Source organism: Anas acuta, chromosome 3 (assembly GCF_963932015.1).
Source record: "Anas acuta chromosome 3, bAnaAcu1.1, whole genome shotgun sequence".
Lineage (NCBI taxonomy): Eukaryota > Metazoa > Chordata > Aves > Anseriformes > Anatidae > Anas > Anas acuta.
Genome location: NC_088981.1, coordinates 18,041,638 through 18,065,631, shown reverse-complemented (window position 1 = coordinate 18,065,631; position 23,994 = coordinate 18,041,638). Strand labels below are relative to the sequence as shown.

The 23,994-nt window shown below is 36.8% G+C and overlaps 1 protein-coding gene across 3 annotated transcripts in view; it reads right to left on the bottom strand.

The window, feature by feature from the left end:
- Positions 1-57: 57 nt before the first annotated feature.
- The window catches only part of LIN9 (lin-9 DREAM MuvB core complex component), a 39,424-nt gene continuing 15,487 nt past the window's right edge, over positions 58-23,994 (bottom strand). Inside the window, exons 4-15 of one of the 3 annotated variants that reach the window (XM_068675935.1) lie at positions 23,755-23,859; positions 21,759-21,892; positions 19,124-19,249; positions 14,388-14,545; positions 13,080-13,213; positions 11,968-12,087; positions 11,696-11,797; positions 6,674-6,754; positions 3,260-3,385; positions 2,800-2,982; positions 2,602-2,699; positions 58-1,462 (exon numbers count right to left, since the gene is read on the bottom strand). In XM_068675935.1, coding sequence (XP_068532036.1) covers positions 1,357-1,462; positions 2,602-2,699; positions 2,800-2,982; positions 3,260-3,385; positions 6,674-6,754; positions 11,696-11,797; positions 11,968-12,087; positions 13,080-13,213; positions 14,388-14,545; positions 19,124-19,249; positions 21,759-21,892; positions 23,755-23,859 — 1,473 coding nt within the window. In that variant the 3' untranslated portion in view covers positions 58-1,356. Of the gene's footprint in view, positions 1,463-2,601; positions 2,700-2,799; positions 2,983-3,259; positions 3,386-6,673; positions 6,755-11,695; positions 11,798-11,967; positions 12,088-13,079; positions 13,214-14,387; positions 14,546-19,123; positions 19,250-21,758; positions 21,893-23,744; positions 23,862-23,994 lie in introns of those variants that run through there. The other 2 variants (XM_068675937.1, XM_068675936.1) reach the window with 2 other exon arrangements.

Sequence of the window (23,994 nt, the reverse complement as noted above, 5' to 3'; positions counted from 1 at the left end):
CCCATAACATTTCATTTTCAGAAATTAACTTCCGTTGAAAAATGACCTGACACCATCTGCCAAACGTTTGCATTTTTGTGAAATATATCAACTCTCATAGGTCAATTTATTCAGTTACAAATTTCACTGAGAATAAAAGATTTATGCATTTCTCTTAATTAACAGAACAAGTTTAGCTAAATATAAACTCTGCACTAAAGTTTTGCAGTGGCACAATACCAACACAGAATACAGAAGCATCTTTAAACTATACAAAATTTTAAAATTGAAAATAATCCTGTTTACATATTCTTTATACATTAACATATAAAAGACCTCATTTAATGAGGCATCTAAAAGAATGAAAAACATCTCTACACCTATCTTTGAAAATTCATATCTGGAAACGATTCATTACACAGAAGCTTTACAAGACTATTTAAACAAACCAATACATACTTTTTACAAGATTAACATTCCAAAATTTACTCATAGGCAGGTTGTCACTTTTTATTTTTGCAGTTTACCTCACTGGTTATATTTCACTATAAAAATCTTCATATTTATATATGTTGGATATTGTTGGATAACCAGTAATATCTAATTTAAAAGTTGTGCAAAACAAACAAAAAAGTTGGAAAAACTGTATGTTTAACCAGTCATGTATATAAAATACCAACTAAAACACTTTCTTTGCCCCATGTAAAGGGAAAAAAACATAACGACTGTTTCTGAAAAGTTACATTTTTATATTCCTTCATTAGACTCCTTATATAAGTTATGATAAATTAAAAGTTCCAATAAGACGCTGACTGATCTACAGATCTGCCCAACATCCCCTAGTTTGCAACTTCCATTCACTGTCCATATCCCACTGCTGCTTCTTTAGATCAGGAACACTCAGCTTGTGCTGTCACCGTGCTAGCTGAAGGGTGAAATGGCAACTCTCGGACACCTACAGGAGTGTAGCTTTAAGGAACAAAGACCTGCCAACTGCCTAACCCATGCGAGCCATTTCCTCTTCATCATTTCGAACATACCAGGAGAGCCAACGAGAAGAGGTGGGCAGAATTAATCTGAACTTTTAAAACTAAGTTCAAATTATACGAAAATACATTTTCAGGTTTATTATAATAAATGCAATTACTAAGAGATTACCAGTTAGCAAAACTATTGTATGTGGATAACAAATGGAAAAATCTAACATAAGGTTGGCCAGTAATGCTGGTTTTCTTAAGAAGCAGATATATTATATTTAAAAGGGTCCTTTCTGAGAGGTTTTCTTTTCCCTTATCTTCTGGCAGTTAGGATATTTGGTGAAGCCTATGTAAAGGAAGAGGATTTTCCAGAACTACTTGCTGTACACTTAGAAAATTTTCAGTCTCTGTTGGTGTTATTAGCTGCAAAGGCATGTAAATTTCCCATCTGGCTCAGACCACTCTGAATATGTGCAACATGGATCTCCACATTATTCTGAAAACAACTACAGAGGAAAAAAGAAGAAAAAAAGGATTAAACCTCGAAGTAAAAGTCACATCTGAGTATTTCTACAAGTTACAAACATAGATTCAGATGAATGAGTGAGTACTACATACTCGAGCAACATAATAGAGACATATAAAAGTAGCACTTGCATGAACAGCTGTACGAAGTCAAACTTACTGACTTGGGTGTTTTAAAAATGACTGTAACATGGTTGGAGTTAATGAAACAAAAACATGGTGAAAAGATGCTAAAATACCCAAGCTAAGTACACTGAAAAGATCATCACCTTAGCAGTGTTTATCAGTTGATCCGTTCCAATTTTTGACTTGCAGTGTTGATTACAGAGACGTTTCACTAATATTTGGATTTTATTTTTGCTTTTACCAAAATGGAAGTGTGCTATAAAACTTTTTTTAAATTTTAAATCAAAAGGCCGTCTTACTATCTCTGCAAAAAAAAATTTCATGCACACGTAGCCTCCCATTATTACATAGCAATATGAATATGGAACGTATAAAGAAACACTTGGCATTTAGGTAATTTTTTAAAATTATGCAACTCAGCAGCCATATAATTGAAAAAAGTCATGGCCACAAATTCTTAGAGACTGCAGAATACTCAGGAAAAGTATTGCCACATTCTTGCTATCTTTATAATGTTTCCTCTGGCACCTGCTTCTGACAACTGTTGAAAAATGGATACTAGATTAGATGGGCCTTTGATCTGGCACAACACGGCTGTTCTTCTGTTTCTTCATTTAAAATACTGCTAATGGAAGCTGGTCGTAAGCTATAATTCTCTCATATACCAGCTTTTGATATTTACAGATGAGAGATTGAGTAACACTGCAAAACAAATACTGAAATTGTACTGAAACTGATTTAAAATAACTTGTTAGTTGTCATGACTTTCTTGCTCTTTATTTTAGTTGTTGTTGTATCCATTTAACACTTTTTAAAGATCAGTTTACTTTACTGGAAACTGCTAATTTCACACTCCCTTTAAGAAGACCATCCTATAAGTACGTTACCAGATTAAAACTCTTATCCATAATGAACATTCACCTCTAAAATACAGCAACAATTGCTTGGTGGTACAAAATGTGTAATGAGCAATTAAGTATTTAAAAAGTAATACCTGATATTTGAGGAATCTATTGAATTCTTAATGTCATTTAATGAATCTGTTAGTGATTTAAATTCAAAGGAATTCAGGTCACCTCCTTCTGCTAGACACTGCAGGAGAAGAAAAAAAAAAAAGTTCTAACAGTTCAGCACAAAGAAACCGACAGAGCTTTAATACTAATCGGAAACACTATTTTTACAAACATTTTACCTTAATCTGTAGCAATATTGCTGTAAGTCTAGAGATAAGATCAGTTAAATTTTCGCTTTGAACACAAAGCTGTCCTGTTGTTGAGGAATTTGCTTGCCTAACAATCTCCTGAGCCTCCTCTTCACATCTCCGCCTCAGATCTGTTGGTTGGTCTGCAGGTTGGAGGCCTTGGTCTGGAGCAAGCTGTACAGATAAAATAAAGAGAAATGAAGACTAAAGATCTCCTTTTGCATTTGGTGCATGAGTGAAGTGACAAGTCATTTCAAAGAGAGTCCACAGGTATATACCCTGCATTCTGATAAGAGAAACAGAGAAAAGAGACAGAATGAAACTGATAGAGCTGCTACTAGTTTCACTTCCAGGTGAGCCCCACCCATGCCCTATTCCCAGGAAATATATATTTTTAAAACTTTGTTTAAGCAGAAATAACAAATTCATACAGATTCCAGCAAAATCTTACCTCATAACAATACTGTTGAACTTTATGCAACACTTTATTTAAGTCTTTGTTTAGTTGTTCTAGATCTAGAACAATAGTTGCATATCTCCTCTGAAACTCAATACCTATTGGCATAGAATAGGATTTCTGCGGAAAAGACAAAAGCATATTAAAATTAATGCAATACTTTACATACATACCTTTTGAACTCATCAAAAGAAATTTTCAATTTAAAAATAATACTGAGATATTTGAAATCCTAGTGTCCAACAGGAAGGTGATAACATGCAAAATCTTAAAACCTAGTAATGCGATTTGCAACTCCAAGTGACAACTGTGTAGTAACTAGCATGCTTTTATTCTCTGCAGTAAGTGCTGTGATAATCTGTGGTGCTAAATACTACAGATGATAACTGTGACCTGACCTAGTTATTTCACCAGTAGCTGGGAATGACTTCTTCCTGCTGAAAGAACTGCATGAACCTGCATGACCCTGTCAGTAAGAGGACAATACAGGACAACATGGCCACAGCCACCTGTATTACAGGTGGGAGGTACGCTTGGCTAGTAGGTTAGTGGTCATCTGAGAATAATTCTAGTGGTACATACCTTCTGTTACAACTAACAGTTCTGCCAAGAAATAAAAGTTACTATAGCTTACATTTGGTAACAAATATTTTGGATAAGATCAATTTCATAAAACAAGCAAACAAAACCAGAATACAGTACTATTTTTCTTACATTGCTTTCACAGCATATCTTGATGTTATTTGGGTAGTATTTATGAAATTGAAACAAAATATACAACATATTGTAAGTTTCCCCTACAAATGGCCTCTTCGGTGATAAATTCGATACATTTTCACTGTTCCTCTGCCACAAGTCTGAGATACAGACACCTCATACAATCCTATAGGCATAGATTTTACAAGAGATGAAGTAAATTTCAGTGTCAACAGCCTTCATCAGGAGGCTCCAGATCAGAAACTCCAAATCAAGCTTTTAGTTATCAGTCCTAGATTAAGTTCCCCTTTAAACTTGGCCTCTGAAATGATGCCCAGGGACTGACTAGTCTGAATACCAATGTAACAGTGCTTTAAACTAACATCATGACTTCAGATTTCACCCAGCAACCAGGAAACCTGCATAAATTTGATATGCTTCCTCTGGCTCCGGAATATAAGTAAATAATTGTAACTTCCACACCTTCAGTGACCAGCCCCCTCTAGAGCATACTGGCCTAATACAGGCTAGCCATGAAAGCCACAGGAAATTGTGAACTCCATATCAGAAAGAAACGGGTGAGGGCATTCTGTATTAGTGAAGGCGAAAGATATTTCTCAGCACCAGCATTATTTACGATCCAAGACCAATCTAAGATATGGAAACACAGACAAACAGCTGACCTCACAGATAAAAGATGAATGGCTTTCAGTAGATGGAAACATAACATCTCTGTCATGGAGCATCTACATGCTTCTCTTGGTCAACCAGCATCACCTTTACCTCATCTTCATTGCAGCTCAAGTGAAAAAATGAACCAGCCATCCTTTTTACTTGCATTCATTTCTCCAAGTGGCTATCAGAAAAGTAATTACTGTTTTGTGTACGTAACTTGTTTATAGCCTGCAACCAAGGTTAGTATAGTGATGTCAAAATGATTAACTGATAGTAAGCTGTCCTTTCCCTGCCTCATGTAAATTTGGATTTATTGTTATTGCCAGATAATAATGGACTTCATTCAGTACCACTTCTGATTTTGGTCAGTTCTCTTTACTTCTATGTTGGATCAATTACTTAAAAAAAAAAGTGTCTCCAAACAACAGTGTTATTCTAACAATTTTATGAATTTTATGAAAGATTAGCAAAGTCTGACAATTGAACTATTCCTGAATGAACTCAAAGGATTCCATTTTATTCATGTTCAGACATGATATTGACGTTCAAGTGGATTGGTGCTGGAAAGAGGAACGTTCAAAGAAAATGCTTTTTAAGGGAGAGAAAGAGTATGGTAAGCAGAACAAATGTAGATGGGATTACCAAGAGGACAAAGTATTATAGACAGGCAGGCTAAGAACGTGACCCATTAGAAAGGTATCATGTCCTCTATTTTTATCAGGACAGCTTCAAATTGTGACAAAAAAAAAGTGTTATGATTGCTTATTTACAAAGCAAACAGCATAAGAAAGGTATCTCAAAGTCCTTATCTAGGCTATAACTGAGTTAAAATTTAATGTTTATTCCTGAATCATCATCTTCCTTATTGCTTCTTAGAATGCTCTCTCCGTTTTGCCATTTTCCTTGGTATTCTTATTCCACAATAAAGTTAAAGTTATAACATAGTAGCTGAGTGGCATGTTAATATCTGGGTTCTTGTCAGAGGAAGGCTTTGAAAGTTCAGCCCTTTCTATAGATTTCTTTACCTCTGCAAAAGTGCTGATATCTCAGTAGGAACAGAAATCTTTCTGGTTAAAAAAGGGGTGGTAATTTTTCAGTATCAGAGTTACATGCTGCAATAGCATGTTTTAATCTTGCTTCTTTTTGCATTTAAAATTAAATTATTATTATTAAACACAATTAAAAGACAAAATGATAATGTAATAACTGAAATACTAACAAGGTTTTGAAGATCAGCCTTGGGACAGTAGAAAACAATAACAGAACGTGCAAATGATCACTGAAAGGACAAAGAGGGAAATCTTACTATGATGAAGTCTTCAACATGCAAATATTTTAAATTAAGAAAATCAGCATTTTTGGTTTAAAGAAGTAAAAAGGATTCATTTTCCTCTCCACAAACTTTAGCATTCTTTTTGTGCATTGTAGAGATACTGGCAGAATGGACACTGGCAGACGGTTGAGACTGACACCTTTCCACATTCAAGTTGATGGATAGACATGGGTTGTAGAAGAAACGTTCTTATCATTTTGGATTTTCTGACTGATGATTAGATAAAACCTAGCAAGAAAAACTGTTCTGCTGATGGTAATTATGCTGTAGCTGGTCTAGTATTGTAATATGAAATCTAGGTTAAGGGCACTCAGTGATGTATACAGAAAACCTGTAAACTGAGTTCTTGTCCAGAAAGCTAAACAAATACCTACCTCCACAAAATAAAATTAAGATAAATGCCTTACTCTATAAACTGACCCCCCAAACCCTCAAAGTACATAACATACATCAATTGACACATAAAGGAAGCAAACACTATCCTGATGTTCACATTAATCTGTTTCCAAAGCATAATGCTTTCAAAGTGGAATCCTATTTGAAACAACTGACCTCTGACTTGTCTTAAAAAATAAGAATCCCACCACATTATAGAAAGCAATAAAATATATGGATTTTATATAGACTCTGTTTTAATTCTTATCTATTTGTATTAGCTGTTAAAGTATATCCTAACTTAAGAACTGAAAAGAGAAAATTCTCACCAGCTTTTCTGCTTCCGTATTCATCTCTCTTAATTGTTTGATGTGTTCCTTCTTGATCATAAGGATTTTCGATAACCTGGTCTAGAACAAAAGAGCTATTTTTAGAACAAATAGGTCCTTATGCAGTTTTGAAACGGCATACAGATTCAAGACAATAAAATGTATGTTTCTTTCATAATTTTAAAATACATTTCTCAGTTGTTCTTCAAGTGAAGATACAGAAGTAAAAAATAATTGAAAATGAACAATGGATTTTTTTCAGAGATTTTTAAAACCTTTTCAAGTGTCCTAGACAGGAGAAAGCTAAAATTTATCAGCTGGAATTCCCTATAGGAAAACAATATATATTGTTAGAGGCTGAAGAATCAAGACTCTTCATGGTGATACCATCACGTACTACAACTAACGGCCTGTGTCCTACCAAGCTTTTGCTGAGTTGTAATTCTGTTCTCAGCTGTGCCCTGGACTAAGCACCAGCCCTTTATGTACGTTCTTGCAGTAAAACCTTGCCAGTCTCCTGCTATAGAGACCGGATCTATTTTATGGAGAACAACTCTGGTCTTTCCATTTACCTGTTTCCTTTACAGAGGGAATACCCTGTTTCTTCTGCCCTGAGAACCTAGCAAGCTGAAGAGGAAATCACTGAGACTGCTCTCAACAACACTTATAAAACCATTCATATTCTCTCAGGCACATGGAAAGAAATTATAGCTCCACTACAACCAACAACAGCTTTATTATTGATATAAAACTTGACATCTTGTCTCCGTTTAAAAATTTCAAAGGGTTTAACTGCATCCTAAAAGTGGAACATGAGACTAGGAGAAACAGGAACTTCTAGTTCAACATACATCTCCTTATATATAATTCCCATCGTTGATTTTGAAGTTCAGTCTTCAGGCAGCCAGGTTTATTGCCCTCACAAATCCTAACGAAAAGCTCTTCCAGGATCTCTTTCAGCTAATTATGAATCTTCTTGAAATTTCCATGTTAAATGTATTCTTATTAGCTTCATAGCAATTTGTTCTGACCAAGCTGTTTTTCAGCTTAAATACAGCCTGTCCTCTGTGTTTAGCCCCGTTTTCACAGACAGTAAAAGCAACCCTTCTCCACCACTCTCTCACTAGACTTTCACAACCCAAGCCTTTCAAGTCTACTCTCCCATAAAAAACTCCTGTTCTCTTGAACTGTTGAGGCTCTCTCTGTATCTTTTTTTCTATTCACTGTCATCCTTCCTTAAATGTGAGCACCAGGACATCTATACCACTATTCTAAATGACATTTTTACCAGCATCAATACTCTCTGCCACAAATACTTTGCCAGCTGCATCTTACGAACTGATGACAAGCTACGGCCAGACACACAGAACAATACTGCGTAGATAACTTCCAATTCCAGACATTCACTTCTGTCCTTGCAGGAAACTGAAAATGATGAACAATACATACAGAAAATGCAGGAAAAGAGTTTTTAAATTGTTGCTTTTGAGCTGGATTATCTCTTTGATCTAGTTCACTATCACACAAATGCTCATGTTGGCAAAAAAAACACCTGGGAGGAAGGAAGATTGTACACCATCTGACACTGCTGCCAGGAAGTTCCTCACCAAGCTACACTGTCAGCACCACCTAACAACTAACACATGCAGACCTCTCTCCTTGACGAAGTCTGTGAGTTCCTAGCTTAGTGCAGGCTATGTTACCTTGTAGGTTTTGGGGACAGGTATGCGGTGCTGCACTTCTATTTTGATGCCCAGATATATTCAAGGATATGGGCCCTAGTTCTCTGGTTCATGACCTTGCATTTTATGTTATATTCATCCCACTCCCAGAAATATTCCAGTGGTCAAGATAATTAAATTATTTCTACAAGATACTGACCTTCCACCATTTTATGTCTACTAACTTTCTCCCATTGGTATATTTTTATTAAACAGAATTGCATTTTCATTTGCCAGTATACTTTAATTCAGGTCAGTCTGAATTTTCTTCTAGCCCAGCAGTTCCATTTTCAGTATAACTCATCCTGTTTACTGTTATATAGTCCTCATTAAACTCAAAGAGCAGTTTTAGTACAATGCATTTCCACACGTTAAAAGACATGAAGGAACAACCCAAACAGTATGTTTATATTTGTACTTGTATATTCTTTTGACTACAAAATGAAATATGAAGACAACAAGCATTTCAATGTCTGCAATAACTTCATATGGAATATTTCCAAAGTTTTCACAAGCAGAAAGACAAAATTCCAGCATCCACTCTTAGTTTTTTCTTGCTGGCTTTTAAGATGAAAAGATACTTATTTTCTCCATAGCAATCTGAAAGACTGATCAGCTTTTCTGATTGTGTTGTATTCCCTCTACTGGACATGCAGCAGCATTGCAAACGATCTTTTTTTTTTTTTGTCTTTGATTGCTTTCTTCCCAATATTAATTTAAGCTTTTCCCAAACAATACAAACATCAACAAATAAATAATAAGCAAACAAACAAACAAACAAACAAAAAACAAAACAAAAGAACAAAAACCTAAAGCTGCAGCTGAACACTTGGAAAAAACATCCTCTAACTTTTAGTATTGACTAGAAATTCAGACTGCTAAAAAGAACATGCAGTATGGTCAAATATCAAAGGATATATATTGCATGTAAGGATAAAAGACTTTTTAAAAAATGGTTACATCTATTACTTGTTTCTTGATGACTTTATTCTCAGTCACAATACATACAAGCCAGGTAGATGATGTCAGTTGCTCTTTCCTTATGCATCAATGCTGTAACCCCGTTGTAGAAGACCACCAGATTTGTTCTGGCATTTTTTGCCCTTAGTGAAGCCATGTGGTCTATCACCAATCACCTTCTTATTTTCTGTATGCCGTAGCATAGTTTCCAGAAGAACCAGCTCCAGGTGAGACTGACTGGCTCATAGTTCCCTCGGTCTTCCTTTTTTCCCCCTTTTAAAAATTGGGGTTATGTTTCCCCTGCCACAATTTCACAAGTATGATGGACAGGGGCATAGCAACTTCATCTGCAAGTTCCCTCAGGACCCACAGATGCATCTTATCCAGTCCCACAGACCTGAGCACATTTAGGTTTCTTAGATGGTCTCAAACCTGATCTTCTCCTACAGCAGGTGGTTCTTCATTCTCCCAGTCCATGTCTTTGACTTCTGCAACTTGGGCAGTGTGTCTAGAGCACTTGCTGATGAAGACTGAGGCAAAAATATCGTAAGGAGCCTGTACCCTGTCATTCCAACACTCCTGTCATAGGAGCCATCCCACCACATCTCTGTAATGCCAGTAAGATTACAGACCTCAAAGCAAGTCCCACGGTCTAAGTAGCTGAACCCCTGGCTGTGGCACCAGCCCTGTAACCATTTGTTGATTCGCCAGATTTGACTGGTCCATTCAAATCCCTTCCCGTTGATCAGGAGGACTGATGGAAAAACTACCTGTGCTTCAGTCCCTTATTGCTGTTACCAGGGCTCTGGTCCTTGATACTTCTCCTGGTTGTATCACTGGTGCCCACATGAAACAACAGCAGTGGATAATAGTCAGTGGGCTGGAAACGCTTGGCAGCCTCTTGGTGACATTGCTAATACAAGCCCCCATTAAGCAACACCCCTGTCTAAAGTATGTATCTTGTCAGGAGATGGGTGCCTCTGTGCCTCTCAGAAAAGAGTTGCCTACTACCATCACCCATCGCCTTTTCTTAGTTGTGCTGGTTGTTATTGGAGCTGAGTAATGCAGCTCGGTTTGCTCCTGCATCTCTCCTGATGTGGTCTTTCCTCTTCAGCCTCCAGTGATGAAGTGGTTCTGCAACAGCACCTCAACGTTTGAGGAAAACCCCTTCTTCTTGCTGGTCCTTGTCATTGCAATTTTTCATTCTTTTGTGTTACTGGCCCCCCTCCTTTGTGCACGTGCTGGTGGATTTTTTTGTTTGGCTGTGGGTTCACTGGAGACTGTGCTCAGAACCAGCTATCTAACTCCTTCCTCAGCCTCCCAGATGTTATGCAACCTTCTCACTGCCTCCTGCAGCTCAGCCACCTGCTAGGAGGTCCTCCACCTGGTCACACCTTTTGCAGGCCGCAGGAGTTGAGGCACTTCCTGCAGTCTGAGGTCTTCACTGCAGCTTCTCCCTTCAGCAACTGCCTGTGTGGAGGCGCGGGCCACCTCTGGGGTAAATGGTACAGACCCCCCCCATGGGACAGCAGCCTTGGCTCTAAGATTCGGCCTTGAGACTTGGGCAGAACGAGTACTCTTGACCAGGTCCCTAGGTGCTGGGTTACATGCACTTTGAGTCCCCTACTCAGCCAGTGGGTTGCACTCCTTCATGATACACTCTCCCTGCACACCCACCACACACAAACTGACCCTCCACACCGTGTCTGTAGCGCTCCCTGAGGGCCCCCTTTTGTACACATAGGGGGTGGCTGCCATCGTTCCTGGCCCTGCCTAAGTACTACCAATCTCTCTCATGAGATCTGCTGGTTCCTGGCAGGTCTTGGTGCTCTCCTGGGGAGAAAAAAGAACTATAGCATATTCAGGGAATAAAGTGGTTCCTTTCTTCTCCAAGGCAGCTAGGGCACATTACCTAACACTGGATACAATATTATACAATATGTGAAAATGTAACATGGGCAAATGTTCTTTGCACAATGCAAGAATATTTTAAATGAAAAAAGTCTTTAGCATAGTACAAAGTTTGCAGGTAGAAATATTTTTTTTTTTTTTCAGACCAACTGGTAGAACTAAGAATACACCTTCGGAGTCAAAAGGCCATCCTGAGGTCTAAATTACAAGTAGCACATTTCAAAGCTTAAGAACAAGTGAGAACAATTAAAAAAAAAAAAAAAGGAAGAAACTCAGAAGAAGCATTAATAATATTTTCTTAAAATTTCATTTTGGTATCACAATATCACCACCTCATAAATCAACAGAAGGTCATTTAACTGCAGAAGAATTAGAATAAACACAAAAAGGACAACACATGACAGAAGTAAGAGCTGCAGTTAACACTTACCACTTGAATGAGGAATTCTACTGGAAAGCCACCTAGTGTTTCACTATCTGTGCCAGAAATTTTGTTTTTCCATGAAGACTGTCCTAATAAAGGATCACTATCCTATAAAAAAAGAAGATTTCAGTAAATCTCTCTAAAAATAAGCTATTAAATGAAGTTATCTTAATGAACAACCCCAGAAAATTAAAAACTGTACAAGGTAACAGCTGTACCACGTATCAGAAAGTATTTTACCAGTTAATATTATAAATTACATGAAATAAGTAGCTTACTGTAATTGGAGACTGGAGTGCAGGTGTATAATGCAATCGGGGAGGGGTCATAAAGAACCTAGACGGCCGTTGTTTCTGTCCAAAGGCAGCGATTGGCATTGTTTCATGGGGCTCATTACTCTGTATGACAGGAAAAGGAAGGACATACTTCAGGTGCTAGGCTAATTAAAAACATACCTTATGGTATACATATTTCATTTCTGGAATCTGGACTAACTGCACATCCATACTCCAAACCCAAGAAACATTGAAAGATTGAAAGAGTAACCTTTTGCATTTGGGCTAGCAAGAGCTTCAAAACCATATTGCATTGCTAGAGTTAGCATCACATCAAAAACAAACCAACCCTTGCAAGAGTATTTCCAAAAATCCTATCGGCAAGTTGCAGACAAATCATGACTGAACACAAGTTCACCAAAGGCTCCAAACTCTCATCATAACAAAGACTAGATCTCAGACAAGTTAGCTGTCCCTTAGTAGACTGACTGCTACACAAGATTCTAAAGAATATGGTGCCATCTAAAAATTTTGCAGTCTAGGTCAGAACATTTAGCAGGAACAATCCATGGAGCTCATAAATTGGTACAAAAGCACGAGAGCTAGGAAGTAACTACAATTTGTTTGACCAAAACAGTGTCCTCACCGTTAGTTTCATTACCATAGAAGCTTGAAAATTAGACTCAATCAACTCATAATACTTGCTTCCAACTACCACAAGCCTTAACTCATTTTGTCAAATTACAAAGGGTTAAGTTTCCACGAACATTTTCTACAAATCCTGCCTGGATCCCACAGCAGAATTTTCTTTGGGACCTTACACTACTCGTTATACTTCTTCATACTCAACTCAGGCTGTAACACTAGCTCTAGTAAGTTATTCCAGTCTGAACAGTTATGTTTGTATTATAGAAGGTTATCCTGTTCTATAAAACCATGAGCAGTATGAGCTCATTCTCCTGGAAATTCCCATGCATCTGGTACGCTAGTTTCTATTTTATGACAATACAACCTGGATGTAATATTTTGAATTTTATTATTTTGGATTAAAGGATAGAATTGTAGGCTGCTTTCTTTCATTAGAACTATTTTAAGTATGTGTTGTTAATACTTACAAGAACTTCATAATCTGGGACTGTCTGTGTTCCAAGACCTGCCCTGTCGAAAGTAACTCTGTATGTAGCGTTAAGAGTGTCCACGGCGTCTATTTGTCCTGTGAACAGTCCGTCATGGACACCTCGCAACCGTGCTAAAAAGATACATATAAATAAATAAAAAACAAAAACACCACAACACACAAATATTATAATATTGTGATGCAAAAAACAGAGTTAATGTATCTTTTGCAAGTAACCCTGGCATTGTCCAATACATTTATGTTTATATTAGAAACAAAAAGCGAAACAGACTAAATTAAAATGAAAAAAATCATAAGCCCTGAAAAAGAATCATATGCACTAGAAATACTACCTAATTTTTGTCAAATTTAGTCTTGCAAGTCGAATATTTCTCAAATCTACTCCTTAGCACTACATTTGCATCTATGTAGTACAGTATTTAATACCCAAACCTTCTGACAGTCAGATTCTGCAGGCAAAAATCAATTTCTGAGTGACTTTGCATACCATTTCTATTTGATGTCTTCCACTGATAACTGCATATTTAGTAAAAGACAATGATGAACACAGCTCAGGGATTCATCTCTAGGAGAGTAAGGAGTCACAGTATTTTGCATGCCTGCTCATCAGCAAGAATTAAGGACAGTGATGCTGAAGAAGTCAGAAGGGAATGAACAGAAATGTCCTGAATGGGAGATACTGTGCTCAAGTGAAAAGAACCCTGCACCACAAACAGATAGGATGGAGGAATTCAAGATTTTATAAGATTTAACAAAGCTGAGCATATTTTCCAAAGGAATGTTTTTAACGGTACTCCTTCCTCAGTTATGTGCAATTTTTTGTGTAAGACAATGTCATGTTTAGCATACAAGTCTAACTACACTGGGAAATTAATTGCATAACCGCTTTGAAACAGGTATTTTTATGTTCATGGAAAACAAAGCTTAAGTTTTATATTAGGTCAGATTTTAAACTTTCAGACAGTACTCAGCTCTTTGCATTGAAGCATCTCTCTCTCTCTCTCTCTCTTCAGGATTTTTTAGATATTCTAGACTTAAAAAAAAATAAAAAATCTGGATTATGAACACCAGAAATAATAAATCATAATAAATTCATATCTCAAAACCCTGTCACTGTGTTACAAATACTAGGTAATCCTCACAAGCACTTTCTCAATGAGCTAGCAATAAAAACACACAATTTGTAATCTTTTAAATGTATTTTTACCTGTACACACTAGGTATTCTATGATTAACTAAAATTTGCAGAATCTTAGTTTTTATTTGTTTGTTTTTAGGAAGTTACCTGTAACTTTTGTTCCTATTACAAGTGGTAATGGAATTTCTTCTGGAAGATCTTTGAACTGTGAAATATCTGCAACTTTACGCTGCTGCAAAAGCCTTATTTTCTGCCGCTTCTGTTTTAACGCTGATCTCTCTTCTTCAAAGAAGGCAGAGGAACATCTGCAATACAATTAGGTAAAAGTATACTTAAATTCAACACTGAAAATGTACATACACAAAGACATAACAAATAAATAAGCACAGTTTACAACTCAGTGAGAGAAAATGAAAAAGCTTGAGGTGCTCAAGAGAGAACGATTTCAGTGAACAGATTTAGACAGCTTGAGTCCCCAAAATTATCCTAGAATAACAGTTTACTTAAAAACAAAGCAAAAAAAAACAAAAGCAAAAACCACAACGCAACAACAAGCACTCAGTAATGCTGTTTGCACTAGTATTTCAGAAGGAAATTTGTCACAACAAAGGTAAAGCAGGTCTCTAAAGCAAGTCTCACATCCAGCCTACCCTGAATACCAGTTCAGTGCTGGTACTCAGAACTTACTGTGAGGTCTCTGCCTGCCACTTCTTGCCAATAGAGAATAGAACCCATTGGATCAGTTAGATCGGTTAAACTGACTTAAACTGACTTTGTAAGAAAGAGTGTCAGGCTCAATGTAAAACGTCACTTCCCTGTCTCTTCCACTTGCATACATTCAGAGTACAACTCAGACACCAAAATCGCTATTATGCAGGTGAATTGCTCTGACATTGATCACAATAACAATACAAATTTGTTCGGAATTGAGCAACTGTGTAAAAATCCAATAACCTCTAACAGTTCATACTTCACTTTGTTTCGGTCCCAAAGCCCTTACTTGTTTCTACCCACTTTCATTGTAATCTACTGATGCGTGAGGAGAATACTAAAAGCACAGACATTAGGATTTGATCCTATCTACTGCTCGTTATTAAAAAGGAATATAATTCTTGTGTCAACAACAGAAGCCCTTTGAAAAAGGAATACAGGTTGCTACTGTAGGTCTGCTTAACTGCAGAAGTAGTTATTAATGAAATAATTTACTACACCTTTCTTAATTGCTTTACTCCAGTCAAGTGTAATTTAAACGTTCTCTGTAGAACTTGTCTAGGTATATACTGATTACTGATCAATAAGAAGTGCTGCTTTACAAGGCTGTTTTAGAAGATGCTGATAACTCCTCCACTGGTTCCTATTACTATACTGTCAACTATTTTCCATTTTAAAACCTTTCAAGATCTTGCTTAGTTATTTATCTATGGTGTAGCACTGAGCAGTCAGCTCCTATTTGCAAGTCTGCTTATTACTCTTACTATATGCTGAAATACACACGCTTTCTCTATACCCTTCACTCAAAGCACTTCACAAAGCCACTTTGCTATTCTCCAAAATTTCTTTCTTGCAGTATATATAAGATGGTTTCTCTTAAGCTGCCGATGTGCTGAGACCATTTCCTTTCACACCAAGCAGCAGTTTCACACTTGCTGTCTACGTGCATACATCATTTGCCTTTTATCTTATTCATGGTTTCAAAGTTCTTAGGGGGCATGAACCATCTGTTTTGATCAGTATGTACAACATTAAACACAATGAGATCTAAGCCCCAGGGAAGACATAAAAAAAAAAAGCATGAACAGAAATGAACTGAAGCTATGCTGTACTTCTACCAGACCTGGGCAGTAATGCACTGCAACAAAGGTTCTTTTTCAATATTTTCAAATCCCAATTTGTTGTATAGTCTATAAACGTATAGTGGATTGAGCAGTTTTGGGGGTGTCCATTCACTGGTGTACCACTGAAGAGCAGAATGAATTTACCCTGGAGTTGTGTATTGCCTAGTGATCCTCATTAGAAATTCAACATATCTGGAAAGGGATATAGTAGAGATATATGGTGGTTGGGGGATTTATGCAAAGCTTATTTGAATATTCCTATTTAAAGACATTATTTGCTCTGTATTTACTACTGGAGAGGAACAAGTGTGAGATAGGGCTTGTCATGTGCTCTAGATATTAAGTATCAAAATGCAGGTCAGGGTATTTCAATTCCATTGAGGAGAACAAAGTGACTAATCACAGCAAGACAAAAATAAGGGAGGAAAAAAAGAATAGACGTAATCAACAACACTGAAGACCCTACAACATAAACATTAGGAATGTTTCACTACTAGCCCAGATGTTCTCAAAGAGACTCCCAAATGCTGTGGGTCATGGAGGTAGAAAGTATTTACAATGTACTTCTGCCTCATGTTCAAAGAAATCTCCAAGTCCTTCTCCCTCAAAATGTCCTTAAAAAAGGTCCTCTCATCTTTGTACCACTCCTAAAAAAAAAAAATGAAGGTGAAAACTATGGCAGAGATCACAGTGCAACCTCTTTAGTTTTCCATAGACTTATTTAAGAGGTTGAACACTCTTTTAGGCTTCTAGTTTGGTCACAGAAGTTTAAACATGGGAATCATCACCATCATACAATGTCAGGACAGGCATATCTGAGCTTAATTCACACCCATTCCTATTTCACAACCCCACTGAAATTTATATAGAGTAGACAAGACTAACTATTACCTCTTCCTTTTCTTGGAGTATATCTTTCCCCAGAGTCTACTGGAATCTTACAAGCTTTGCAGGCTCGCAGGAAGAATACTGTTGTGCCAACCAACCACACTGTTGCTGGTGTGATAGGACATTTAAAGTAGCAGCAGACATAAGAAAATATTACAATATATTTAACACAAAATGGAAGAAGAAGAAAAAAGACAACCATGTGCACAGCTATCACACAGAGATACTATTATTCTCTCTGCCATTAACACTGTGAATGTAATATGTTGTATGTTTTTTCCTCCCTCCTGGGAAGATATTAGTATGGCCATGGAATTTGGCTTACTTGCATATGACTGAGAGCAGACAAGACATTTCTAACAGAATAGTAATGTCAGAAGACTTTGCTCTAGAGCTAGACGAAAACTGTCTTGAAAAAGCATTCAACTGATTTAGATCATTCAAAACCTGTTATAACTGAGCCCAAGGACCTCTCCAGAGATCTTGAAAAACGTTGCCAGTATTTTTTTAATTATTAAAGAAATGAAAAACAAACAAATGCCTATTTGAGGCTGACAAAAAGCAATCACATAACCTTTTGGTTAACAAAACCAGACTCTCCATCCAGTCAAGTGCCTGTAGTTTAGAATTGATGCAAAAACTTCCTGACCATCTAGAACTGTGGCTTCTTAAACATGAGGCTCTCTTTTAAAAAAAAAAAAAAAAAAGACTATACGACAGCTTAACAACAACAACAAAAAAAGTATATACATCTACAATACAGTGGTACTTTTGGCAAAAGTCAAATGAATATGAATAAATGATGATTTAAGCTCCAGCTACAACAGCTCCCTCTCAGTGGGAAGCGTAATGATAGAAGAACTAAAAACTCACAATTAAGCTTAAATGATATGAACACCTTTCCAAAAGGAGCCATTTTTAAGGTGGCTGTGCTGCCCTCCATGGAGTAGTGTTTATAATTATGTAAAGCCATGTAAGATTAAATGGCCATGTAAGATTAAATAGCCTCCATCAGACAAAATACAATCTGACTCGATACAGTGACCTATGAAATTGATTCAGTGCTTCAGTTTTCATTTTTAGTAATTCATATAAATAAACCAATCTTTTCTTACCTAAACACTACTTGCTCATCCTGAACTTTCAGAATTTAGGGAATCATAGACTGGTTGAGATTGAAAGGGATCTTTGGAAGTTACTTGGTCCAACTCCCCTGTTCAAACAGGGACACTGAGAGCAGGCTGCTCATGACCGCATCCAAATGGCCTTTGAGTAACTCCAAGGTGGGAAACTCCACAGCTTCTCTCGTCAACCTGTTACAGTGCTCAATCACCCTAACAGTAAAAATCTGATTCCTTACATTCAGACAGCACCCTCCTGTGTTTCAGTTTGTGCCCACTGCTTCTTACCCTGTCTCTAGACATCACTGAAAAGAGCCTGTCCTCTCACCTTTCCTGAGGGATTTGTACACACAGATGGGATCCCTCCTGAGCTTTCTCTTCTCTATCCTAAATTGTACAGATTCCATGAAAAGACTGAACTGAATCATTGGGTTTAAAATCTAAGAATTCTTAATCAGAGAAAAAAAACTATGCTTTTCATTCAACTCTGGATTCTTGACTATGATGTTCAGTATTATATGGGTGACTTTCCTCACTCCTGTTTTGGCAGCCAGGGAAAGCTGAGAATCTAAAAAGTGGTTTAAAAAATAATAAAAAAATGAGAAGAAAACATGCATTTGTTCTCCCCACAAAGAGCTAGTTATATCCAAAAAACACGTAGTGGAAAATTGGCCTGGCTTCATGCCAGGAAGCAATGCAACATGGAAGACAGTAATAATTTCAACATAGCCCAGCTTGAACACTCAAGTTACCTAGGATGGGAGGAGAACGTTTAAAGTACAGGCTCATCACAACTGCATGGACTGAACGCACACACACAAGGAATGGGAGGGGGGTCAGGGGTGGGAAGCATCGTGCACACTCAGAGAACATCATTTCAATAAAATGTTATTCTACACTCAGCTATTATTGAGCTTTACTACCTGCATGCAAAATAATTTAAAAAAGAACAGTTCGGGTAACATGAAAACTACATGTAATCATTGACTGAAGAGAAAGAGAGAGGGAAAGGGAGAGGGAGGGACGGGGAGAAAATTACCTCCGTGGCTTTCCCATCAATCGTCTGATTTTTCCCCACTCTACTCTTGTCAATTTTCTGGTTTTCAAGTTTGGAAAAGATTCTTTCAGGCATACACAGAAATCATTATCTCCTTCAAATAGTGGTCTGTTGAAACATCAAAAGAAACTTCAGCAAAGCCAATGAAGTGTCATGAAAGTACTGCAACCCACTAAAGGAAACCATAAACATATGGTGAGGTATTAAGAGTAAAGGAAAGGACAATAGGTGCAAGGCAATACTGAGGAATAGAAAAATAGTACCCTTTTCATAAATCCATTCAATTATAAACCAGATTCTCAACAGAGGGTTCCAAAAATACAGGAAATTGAGCCAACTTGTCACTGTCAGTAGCTATACAGGAGATATTTATTCCATCACACCATGGCTCCATGATAAAGCAGAGGATCACTATTACAGAAGTGACACTACCTACACAAGTTATGAATTTTTCTTTGATGCTATGACCTGTCATAACACAACAATATACCTTATGTTCTATGAAGGTCTTTTACTTTGTAGTACCACATTCTTCTTGGGCTGAGGAGACAAGGGAGCAGCAATGGATATGCTGGCCTAATAGCAGGTTGATGATTAAAGACCATAGCAAGTGAAATAAATCTCACCTGGTAAGAACAAGAGAATAACTGCATCCGAGGAAAAGCCACTTTCCTCTATTCTCTACAGGGTACTGGGGTTTTAGAGGGAAATATCCCAGAACAGAGAGGATCTTGGAAGCAACACCACTTTCAACTGAATGTGTTGGGTGTCAGGAGAGAGGGAAGGTTCATGGAGATAAGGAAACTCAGGCATGAATGGAAGAGAATATTTTTACAGTAAAAGGATCTGCCACTGTGTCATGAAATGAAAGTAAACTGCTAAGGATGATCAGTGGCACTCAAGCAAAAGATAAGTGTATAAAGGTTTTATTTTCATTTTTTTATCCAGTTTTAGTGTCTTTAACATTAGACTTCAAGGAAAGTTGTAAAGACTGACTTTTTTTTTTTTTAAGAGAAAGAAACTGTATTTGATTTTTTAAAAAAAAAAACTATCACGACTTTAAACAGGCGAACTATAAACCTATTGATAACACTGGAAGGTCTGCTATGTGGTGTAAGCAAGCTACAGCTGTATCTGGTTCAGGGAGGGTCTATGATCAGAGATGATATATAATCAGATGATAGTTTGAAAGATTAAAATATTTTAAAAACTTATAGCAGGCATATGGCGTTTAAATAGATGATGTCAACTGAGGATAAGATTTGATTAAAATACGTTGAGCTTTATAGAGAGCGCCGTATTTTGTCAGCTTACAGCTCTATGCTTTAAACTCTTCTATGCTTCATATTGTTTAGATCGTATCACTCACAACATAAATCAGTTTTTCTTCTGCAGATATGTACATGTACTTTCTTAGTAAGCTATACCATAGTAATATCTTAACATAATCATACCAGTAATGTGAGGTAACTATCAAAATGGTTTTTTAGAGTCACCTGCTAAACACAAGTTTTAGTTTACTGATAGACCTAGAGCTCCACAGACAATTATTTGAGAAAAAAAAAGTTCTTGGACTGTTATAAATATCAAAATTATAAGCATCAGATATTGAAATTACTACTAGGAATAATGTTTTTGTTTGTTTGTTTTCCAAATAAGACCAAGGGAAAAAAATTACGTAAAGACTAATTAATTCAAAAGAACTTCCACAGAAGAATTATAAACAAACTAAAATGAACATGCAATTTTTCTGCTTGAGGTAAACATATCCTAAAATGTTCTTCTGTTGCTATGACTGCCTGCTGAAGCTACAGTTATCCTGATTAAAATAGGAAAAAAGAACAGTATTTCATTATGAATAGGTTCTGGAAAAAGAATGCTCGTTAACTCTGAAGCCATCCTTCAGAGTATTGAATGTTAGCGTTTCATATAATAGTCAACCAATTTTTACATTTTAGAATTTTTAGTTTTTATGTGATTAGGGACTAAATTAAAATGGTTCTTTCAAACAATTCATACCACCTTGCTACACTGGTGTTAAGAGAACAAGTACCAAAATACTGAAATATAGACTGTGGAAACAACCTGAGAGCTACAGATTAGGTGATCCAAGAAAGATTCCGACATGTAGTGGTGACCTGAATAGTCATAACCCAGCACCCTGTTGGTGATCACAGTAAAAACAGGGTAATGGGAAATAAATACACAAGATAAAAATGTTTAACTTTTAGGGAAGCAGCATTTTGCAAAGAAGCAGTCTCCTTTCCATCTCCATTGTGTACCACTGACCCAAGGGTTCAAAAAAGCTGAAGTGTTCTGATAACTTCAGGCTTCAGAAGGTAAAAGTATATGAATAAAATCTTCTATTTGGTAGAGGCAGAGATCATAAAAAGGAAAATATTTCCATGAAGGAAGATGTTCCATTGAAGACTAAAAGAGCTACCCAACTAGGTTGCTCATTATAAAAACAAACAAACAAACAATAAAATAATTTTCAAGATCTAAAAATTTAAGAATAAACTTTGGCATGTTTAACCAGTACATGGAAAATTGTAGCTCAACTTCAGAAAATTACTTGTTTTTACACTAATAAAATACTTATATAAAGAATACATACTTATCTATATTTGAATAGAACCATTCGTATATGCACCACTTGTGAGCTTTAGGAAGTTTGAGCAGGTTACGAAGCCGTAAACCAATCTTCTGTGACACCTTCTTGTCTGGCGTTGGCATTGTTGTATTAAACTTCTATACAGTAAAATAAAGGAAACAGTTAAACATGGTCTAATATTCTTCAATATTCAAATTGTTAAACTATTTTTTAATAAAAGTTCATATATTAATAACTGTTATATCTTAATTGCATGTATTGTTTCATTACAATTTTTTGTGTTGCAGATCTACAATTGTCCTTACTGCAATGCAATCCAAACAGATGGCAAACTTTAACAGGATCAATATAAATTATCTCTACACGAAGCTCTTCTAAGGGAAACATTTTCCAGCAGTGAAACCACATTATTAGTAACAACAGTATTGGCACTAACTGCACACAGACCTCAAATGTTTGAGGCACCACTGAATGTTGTCTCAAGTTGGCATGTGTGATTTGGTGACTCAAATGCCAGCAACGCCAACTCCCTCATTTGCACTAGTGATTCCTCTCTTACTAATTTGATGTAATCAAGTCAAAGCCCTGAGCAGAGTGTCACCTTTTTATAAAATGGAAGAGTACCTAGCATGGACATAATCAATTTTTAACTAAGTTTGAAAGCTATTTTATAAACCCCAAAACATTTGTCTTAGATCACATGCATACTACACAATGCTGTGTTTAAACAAGACTGCAGAAAAATAATTCTGTAATTTCCTCGCAGGGATGGCTGTCTTAACTGATAGGAAAACTTACTTGAAAAAGCAACGGTTTTTTGAGAATATTAGTTTAACTGGGTCCCCATGCCATAACTTGTTGTTATCCTTGTCTAAATGCTCAAAAATGACATTTAGTAGCAGCAATAATAGAATAAAGCATACAGTTGCCATCTTGTTGGCTCCTGCTGCACTTAACTACTGCCTTCTAGATACAGTTCCACTTTCTTCTGCTTCAGGAAACAAAGCCTAGCACAATGGCAAGATCTGTGGGCTACAGTAACTGCAGTCACTCACACAGGTTTATCTAGCAATCCACAGGACATCCTGAACCAGACATTTAAGTACAAACTAACTGGGCTTAGGACATTATCCAGGCCTTTCTACTGTTAAGAAATCATAGTAGCAAAAGAGAAAAATGCCTCGGTCCTCCTGTGTAACAAAACAGACCCTGCAAAACAGCAATTGCCAAGTCCTCCCTATTCTACACTACACACTACAGTTCAGAAAGGAAGTACGACCAATATTCCAATACTGTCTTTTCACTGTGGCAAATCCAGGCTCATAAGGTGATGGTACATACAGAGAAGTGATTTGGATGATAAAGGTATTAGAGTCAATTCTTTGAGACAAAGAGATGTTGCCCTGTCTAACATAGCAAATAAAGGGTGAGAAAAATTACTGCTGCTCTTTCATGCTATACCAAGGAGTAGACAGCCAAGGAGAAGAATAGAAAACCAAGCTGTTTGAAGCAGAGGACAGAATTGTTACAGGATCAAGAAGGTGCAGATGGCCATGAATACATTTTGGCTACTAATCTAAAGCTAGTTCCTAGCTATTGGAACACAAAGTTCTACAGCAGCCTTCTAAATGGTGTAGTTAGTTTGTGGAAGAACTGTAGTCAGTTTTTAACTGAAGTGGAAAAAGTTTGTGCAGATTACAGAATACGATTGTTCACAGGAGCAAGACAGGCAATTATGGACTGCTTTCCAGCTCTGTATGCTTATGTCCAGGATCAAAAAGAACAAGTACTCTCACAAATAAACTTAGTACCCCAGTTGTGAGGAAAAAAAATACAAATCTGTTTTGAATTGTGGCTTACTCCTAGCAACAGCTTTCCTCACAGGCATATTCATAAACTGGTAATGCAACTTGAAAAACAAATATATTCTAATCTTCCGCTAACACAGATAGGCTTGTTCCCCTTTTTGGTAAAAAAATATCTGCATACATGTAGGTACCTGTGGAACCATCGCAACCTTCTGATTTCTTTTGGGTGACCTTGTGTTTATTTGTCTGTCATCATCTTCACAGAAGAGTCGACTCCGTTTTGAATTTCTGAAGGGCTGCATGTATCAAAATTAAGAATGAATTACAAGAAAAAAACACTGATTTCTCTGTACATGCACAGAATTCACAGTGATAGAAATGGAACGTGTTTTCTCTTGCCACCTACTGGATTTAAGGCACATGGTACACAA